Genomic DNA, 8,059 nt, shown 5'->3' with positions numbered 1-8,059 from the left:
ATACTTATATTTAGGACTGGTTTTACAACCAGATAGCGCTGAATTGATACGGCACCATACAATGTGTTTTTGTCACGGTTAAAAAAAAAAAAAAAAAGTATTAAATAGATTCACTTTCGGCATGCTAAGGTTGTTCCGTTCTTTGTTAGAATCAAGCCCTCTATCGTCCGTACTTTGACAGTTTATGGTGACCCCAGAAAAGCTCATACAAGTTGACTGGAAACTGGCTGTTGCTTATTTATTTTTCGAGGAAAAGGTCTGCTGTTGACTGGGATCACAATTCTTCAAGACTTTTCTTTTTACGAAGGTAAGAGATTTTTGATTTTCAACCATGTAAGTATATTATTTACCCTATATCTGTACTATTATTTTTATAGTATAGCACTTTTGGTCAAATCTTCACAAATTTGTGAGCTTCTCTTGACCTGGAAGATGGTAAGCAAATAGTCGGGGCATACCCGTGTGTATACCCGCGTAGCGTGTATGCCATAAAGCTTGAGGGTAGATTATGTTGTTGCTCACTGATATAGTATTTTAGGACGTTGGACTCTCAATGATACTTGAAGTTGAGGTCCATGGACATGGTATCGGTCCGCTGCAGCGCGCTGGCAACAGCAGCAACGCCAGCAGTTTACTGTCTTGATAAGTAGGCCTATAATTATTTTGAGATAACCTTCAAGGGGAGGAGCGAAGTACCATTTACCCTTGACCATCACAGCCCCACCCGCCTTCAAAAAAGAAATGAAAAGAAATGTTCCCACCTCTCTGCTTTATTGTCTAGTCCTTCGAAGGGACCATTAAACATTTCATGACGTTGTTGCTTACTTGCCTATAAGTTGTATTTGCTCGCTGCTGTGATAGAGACCACGCAACAGAATTCGAAACTTGACCCTTTAAAAACTCTTACATAAGACTCAATAAAAGATCAATTTGCACACCATAAACTACTCCGCACTCATCAGTGATTGAAGCCGTTATAGTGTTTGAACGGTACAGCCGCGTTAACATTGCTTGCACTCAAGGGAAACGCAGGATAAATACCAGTCGCCATTTTTAGACAGTGGTGGGAATTCCCATTTTTGTCAAAGGCAATATTCACAGCAGACAGTGTCTCTATGTAAAAGGCACGCGCTGTGATAATAAACATGATGATGATAATGTCAGCTAATTGGCACTAATTGCGACGACACAGACAGCTGTTTGATACTCGCACTTGAACAAAATCTTGCACGGTACAAAGTCCATGTATCGGTGGCACAGTTGCAGAAGAATAATGAGCATCGACGAACATTATGAACCCCTAAGCGGTGACAGTGATCTATTTCTGCTCCTGCTCTCTGACACGTTTGCGGTAAAGCTACAGCTGAAATGCTGCCAATAACGCATACTTATGAGAAAGCATCTTCAAAAGGCGTTCAGTCAAATGATCTGATATATTATGAAAATGACAATAATGCAGAATTCTTCAGCAAAAGGGGCTTTGTCATCAAAGTTCTTGATAAATATACTCTCTATGTACGCAAATGGCAGACTATCCCGAAAACATTTTTTTTTTTCTCCTCGCAAATGGCAGTACAAATATTTTTGACATTGTCTGTTGCCCTCGAACTTTGAATAAATAGATGGTTTTGATTGTACGGGAGATCAAAGGTTAGTGTTTATTGTCTGTGACAATCTGCTGACAATATTAAATTCCTTCAAACTGAACTAGCGTGGTCCATGCTTAAGCTACGGTGCCAGGGATCTCTACAGTGTTTTGCAATCACGATCGGGGAAATTAAATACTAGTAGTAGTTTCGAGAATAGCTAGATACGTGAAACTTTTTTCCCAAATTCGATGCCGGCTTATTTCCTCAACATAATCATGATGATAAACCGAAGTATCATGGCTAACGTGGCCTCATATTCATGGCATTGCTCGGAAACATTGCTTTAACATGCAAGTAGAAATTACTATTTTGATCCTAGAAGATTAATTTAAAGATACATTTGATGTGAGTGAATATGCCTGTACTTAATAATAGAGACTCAGTATGCTCGTAATTATATTACGTATGGATGTATATGAACACAATCTTCAAGCGATATTAATTGTTCAGATTAGAGAAAACAAATCACGATAGTTTGATTAAACTATAATATGATTTGTTGCCAGTAAAAAGATTTTTTTTTTTTTTAAACTGGGGAAATCTATTGATGATGGTTGTCAAAAATTTTGTATTAGGGAGGATCTAAATCACGTATTTATTGAATGAAAACTGAATGAATCTCTGTGAAATATTAGAGAGAAATATTACCAGAAATATACTCTACATTCCAATTAAAGCTCTCTTTCAGTATTCACAATTATTTTGCTCGAGATAGATTGTGGAAACAAAATGCCTTTTGTTGCAAAGTTTCTAGACCATTTAAAGATTCATTTTAAGTGTCGAAAAAGTGAAATCCGTTCAACTATTCGTCAGACGAGAGAGAGAGCATCCTTTTATCAAGACAGTTAGTGCTTGTCCTTTGGAAAAAGGAGACCCCCAAAAAATAGTTATTTGTATGAATTTTCGTGTCAAATAATTTCAAAGTCTAATTTGTATTACACTATTTATTCATTTCAAATTATTTGCTTGTGTACTATAATGGTTTCGTCATGATGTAATTTGAGTCGCGTCGTAAAGTTATTTGGTACCTACTGGTACCTTTGAATGCAAATCATCAGATGAGAAAAAAAATATAAATGTTTGCTTCTTGCAGTCTTGAATGGAGATGATTTGCTTTATCTACAAAAATAATTATACATACATAATTTTTCAAACACAGAAATAATTCCTCGCTGTCAGGATGGGGGAAATCAGTGATGCAACTCTGATAGAATTATCAGAGAGGATTCCTTTAGATATCACTCGACTCGGTGTCCAACTTGGTTTTTCCTTGACCGACATGAAACGCTACAAAGCTTCAAATTACTCTGGTGGAGATGTGACGTCACAGGGAACGCTACAGATGTTTCTTGACTGGAGAAATGACGTAAAATCTGCCTCCCAAAGACGGAAATTGAAAACAGCGATGGGAAAAGCTGAACTGGGCGGAATTGCAGAGGAATTCTTTGGGTCAAGTAAAGTAGTAGAAGATTTTGCGCAGAGTTTAAGGATTTCGATTTAACTTATTTATGACCGCCAAAGAGAGTTACAATGCAGTGCTTATAAATATCAGATAAGGGTAATCATCGATGGCTTCAGTCAATAAGAACTTGTCCATGAGAGTCTTACATTTACGGTCTTGATATTATGATTAGATTTCATTTGTTTTAAAGTATTTATGTACAGGATTAAGTTCAGGATTGGGATTAGGATTAGGGTCCGGATAAGGGTCTGGGGTAATTGTCATAGGATCCATGGGGACTCATTTTATGTGCAAGTCCTAACCCTTAACCGAACCCTATAACCCTAACCTTATTCTTTACTCCAACCCTATATCAGTAACCGATCTTTAGCTGGAAGGGGGGGGGGGGGTAATTGTCCTGATACGGTCTCTAAGTACAGATATTTTCACTCATTCAGAATGTGTAGAACATACTTATTATAATATATGTAAATGAAAATAGAAATGAACTCTCATTCTACCTGGAAATGATACCCGTGGCGCTAAGAATGTGGTGGAAGTCAGAAGATGAAAGGAATAATATTTAATAATACATTGCAGTAGTATTATACGATTTGTGAAGACAATTATTGTTAATTATAATGGAGAGATGTTAAGGTTATTTTTGATAATCTGCAGGAAAATTTTGAAGGCTTTTCCAGCTATCAAATGGGCAACGCATACTTGTTTTTCAATCCTGATATTTTTCCCCCCTCACGACAAATTTTTGTTTCTTTCTGGTTTCTTTGCTTCATTTACAGGTAGCAGACCTACCGCTGGCAACGAAATGGCATCCAGTGGAAGTGACGGTAAAAGGGCTTTACCACTTTATCCTGAAATCACTTTATTTGAAAACAAACAAACAAACAAACAAACCTGTAAGTTTTAAGCCTAAAGGTTTGATATACTTTTTTTTTTGGGGGGGGGGGATTGGTTGAGACTGCAAAGTTTTCATACTGTATAAGGTGGAATTCTTGGCGAAATCATTACATCTAAAGCTGAATACAAGCTAATACATTTAGATAAACTATTTCATTTCTGATACCCCCCCCCCCCAAAAAAAAAGATATATATATATATATATATATATATATATATATATATATATAATATTCGAATTGCATACGATTTTCTCTGATAAAAGATATGTTATTTGTTATGAAATAAACTGGGGCTTAAAAAAGTTCCGAGGATTGTCTCGGATTGTCTGGGTGTTTCGTATGAAACACCCAGACAATAATTATTGATTAATGATAATTAATTAATAATTAGCAATATGGTGAGTTTCTGCGGAATGATCAGGTTTTGTGAATTGTGAAAACATCTTCCCTTCATCAAACCGGTTCTATTTTTGTATCCTCAGAGGACAACTATTCTCCAGAGATCGTACAAACAGACTCAAAGATATCGTTTTCGGGAACAGGAAGTATGGAGAATGTTAATGTCAAAGGTCAAGAAGCTAACGTCGGCAGGTAAGCAGAATGTGTCCCTGTAATACCTCAAACAAACACATACACACACACGCACATACATGAAATTAATGATAGATATATGTACTCATACGATGTATACATGTAAATCTTTGCATGGCTATGGTTTTTTTTTCTCTCTCCTCTCATTATTAGTGGAATCATGTGAGTTGATTTCTCTCTTTTTTTTTCTTTCTTTTTTTTGGGGGGGGGGGGGGGTGGGGTGAATATAAAACCTACTTTTTGTGACTGGAAACTTGCAATGCTATGGTTATTACCAATGCAATATATATATATATATATATATATATATATATATATATGTATATAGCAAAAAAAAATAGAAGAAAGTAAACAATTTTTCCAGTTCATATTTTTTATAAAAGATGGAAATCAATGTATTATTATACTATAATAAAGTAATGTAATCGGCTATCAACTCAGTAGGTCAACATAAAGGAAAATTTTACCCATTAGTGAACACATTTGTTTTTGTCCTCGAAGGCACAAAGTACAAATTGCAAAAATTGACATATTATCTTTCATTTGGAAATGCCCTTCAAGCCAACAGTGATAACAAAAGACCAGGTTAACACAATGAGAGACCTGAATGAAGTAACAAAACATTTTTTTCCTTTTTTTCTCATTATAACCTCAAACAAAATCAAAGAGGGAAACTACAGGGGAAAAACAAGAATCTTCTGTCAACTCAAGGTTCAAATGGCATAGGGAGTAAGGGCACAAAGATGATTAAATGAACCGAATATCTGTATTTCATTCTTTTGACTTAGCAATGCAAGAATTCATGACACAGACTAAAAAACCAAATACTATTTAAAATTTTCCTAATTCGGGAAATCGATTGGAATTCTTACCATTTTTGTTTATAATGCTTCTCCTCTTATTCCACTTGAATTTGGATTTGACAGAAGATTTTTCATTTTCCTCCAGTATTTTAGCCTCTATTGATCTTTTGACCTTCAAAGATATAATAGAAATCATAGTTTTACTGTTGCAGCGTAAGTCATGTTTTATTATTGCGTTAAATTTGTATTTTGTTCTTATTGTTACATGGAAGAGCACTTACTCATGAATGACATCTTATTAATTTTTGCAATTTTTACTTTCGTGCCTTTGAAAAGAAAAATAAAATTGTTCATTCATGCGTAAAGTTTATTGACCTACCAGGTCGATAGCCAATCAAAACATCTTCATATGATATATACTACAATAACTTTTAGCCAAATATTCTATGTCTTAAAATCACGTAAAATGTAGCAATTCTCTAGTACGACACGTGCCATGCATGACCTATAGTAACTGTGTTCTATTCTTTCGTCCTGCAAAAGCTTGACCGAGACAACTCAAGGTGCCTCCCAGCCCGCAACGACCAGCAGAAAGAGAGCTGGAAAAGGTAATTTCAGTTTAGTTGTTTTTCCTATTTCTCAATTAAAAGAAAAAATAGTAGATTGTTGTGAAACAAAAACACATGATAACATGCAGAAAAAGATACAAATTGTAAAATGCTCATTTGCATTTCAAATAACTGGTTTCGAATAATTTTATCTCACAAAAGATTAAAAACTGAATCCCACCTCAAGCAAAACTATAGCATCCCTTTAGGCTTTAATGAGTGATGACATTGTAAATAATTATGCTTACAGTGATAAGTATTTTTTCATTGAATCCTTGATTAAAAAACAACAACAATCAAACAAACAAACTTGCGAACAGTGTTTCAAAGATCTGAATGCTAGACATATTAGTTTAATTCATGAAGATGTCTAAAATTACGGTACAGCGTGGATTAAGTCTATTATGTACCCTGGGTAACTTACTGGGCTTCTAACTATCACGACATTCTGTCACGTGCAACTCTTATTTGCATTTCTCGCGGTGTCCACACAGGAGCCGGCTCAGCGCCAAAGGTAAAGCAGCAAGGGTCATCCATTACATTCACTAATATGGGACCAAGTACTAACCTGAATGTCGTGGGACAGGAAGCCAACGTGGACAGGTAAGTACTAAGGTATAAATTTTTTGTCTTTTTATAACTTAAAAACAGTATGACTGATACGATCCCGAAATGGAAAAATTATTCTGTCAAAAATTGCACGTGTACGTATATTATCATGATTCCTTCAAAGTAAAAGCGATGTCGTATATATCGTATAATACGGATTCATATCTATTCCATGCAAAGTCATATTCTGACAGTTGAGATCTAGCGCTAGTAGAATGACGTGATGCACGGAGGTTGAAGCTATCATATTCACAAAATTGGTGCTTATAACAGCTAAAAGACATTGCCTTCATGTAGCTGAAAGGCATTTAGACAGTCAACATAATTTTAGTAGTATCTAGTATATATTTTTTCATTTTTTCCTTTTTTTTTTTGGTTCACACATGACGTCTTTATTTTTTTTTTCTTAGCGGTAATTTAATTTCCAGTCAAAATGCAAGTATCCTTTACCATTGAAGGGTCACAAATGTAATGTAACCCACTTATTTCAAGGATATAAACTTAAAGATATGTTCACATAAACTCGGTCATTCTTTGCATTTTAACGCTAACTTTCAGCTCAAAGACAGTTTCACAAACGGCTTCATCAAAGACGGCGTCTAAAAGAAAAGGAGGATCAGCGGAAGGAGGTACGTCGTCCCGACCTCGGAAGAAAGTCAAAAAAATCTTCTAAGTAACACGTCAGATGTTCCCCCGAGGTCAAATAAAAGGTCACGGCTCTCTATAGTGTATTTCTGCACTTAAGATTGAAAGCGATATTGGTGCCGCAACGTGCGTGCACACACTTTCCTAAATGCACTTACATCTGTCTCTTTGAAGTAATCGGTTATAAACATCGTACAATATTAGCGCCATTCAAAAAATATCGTGAAGTAAGTCTACCATCAGAGCAAAATAAAATGCTTTTCAGGATACCTCACTTGTTACATGACAAGGAATATTCTTGAAGTTATGATTAAAAGTATCCTGTATTTTCTGTTTTAATTGCAAATCTAACAAGATTAGGTTTGATTTGTTTTGTGATGAAGTGATGAAACCATACTTTCAATTGTATCTATTCCGTCTTGCAGAAAGGTTAAAGAACATGCATGTTATAGGACATATCAAGATACAAGCCTCGACTCGTCGCATTCTTTATCTTCAACTGAAATAATGTGAAGTGAACATTATGTTTTATGATTCCCTGTGGTCGGTTCATGCCGTGTAAACAAGTTTTCTTTTTAGATTTCGTTTAAATGAATACTGCTTCTCCCTTTTCAAATTCTTCCCGCAGATGAGGAAACAGAAGAGACGGAACAGCTTTCGAACAGTGTCATGATCTTCGCTATGGTGCCATTCTGTGCCCTTGTAGCTTACGTTTTATATTTCTGGCTGTTGTGACAATATAACATTAATTGTGCCAACCCAACTAGAGTATGCTATCTATTCCATAGTTTCT

General features: G+C 35.5%; 1 protein-coding gene across 1 annotated transcript; it reads left to right on the top strand.

Moving 5' to 3' along the window:
* Positions 1-238: 238 nt before the first annotated feature.
* On the top strand, positions 239-8,059 carry LOC140231034 (uncharacterized). The gene is made up of 8 exons (XM_072311187.1): positions 239-307; positions 2,809-3,103; positions 3,891-3,938; positions 4,493-4,601; positions 5,948-6,012; positions 6,507-6,615; positions 7,180-7,250; positions 7,895-8,059. The coding sequence occupies exons 2-8, from the start codon at positions 2,830-2,832 to the stop codon at positions 7,999-8,001; spliced, it is 783 nt and encodes a 260-aa protein (XP_072167288.1). The 5' UTR covers positions 239-307; positions 2,809-2,829; the 3' UTR covers positions 8,002-8,059.

The sequence above is a fragment of the Diadema setosum genome, chromosome 7 (genome assembly GCF_964275005.1).
Source record: "Diadema setosum chromosome 7, eeDiaSeto1, whole genome shotgun sequence".
Classification (NCBI taxonomy): domain Eukaryota; kingdom Metazoa; phylum Echinodermata; class Echinoidea; order Diadematoida; family Diadematidae; genus Diadema; species Diadema setosum.
The sequence above is the reverse complement of the archived record's forward strand: the minus strand, read 5'-3'. Positions and strand labels throughout refer to the sequence as shown.

What these genes read in the sequence shown, in the direction of transcription:
- LOC140231034 (XM_072311187.1), top strand. Translation starts at nt 2,830, where the DNA reads ATGGGGGAAATCAGTGATGCAACTCTGATAGAATTATCAGAGAGGATT. An exon ending in CAGGAAGCCAACGTGGACAG is followed by an intron (nt 6,616 to 7,179) that starts GTAAGTACTAAG and finishes GCTAACTTTCAG; the next exon opens with CTCAAAGACAGTTTCACAAA. An exon ending in AGGAGGATCAGCGGAAGGAG is followed by an intron (nt 7,251 to 7,894) that starts GTACGTCGTCCC and finishes TTCTTCCCGCAG; the next exon opens with ATGAGGAAACAGAAGAGACG.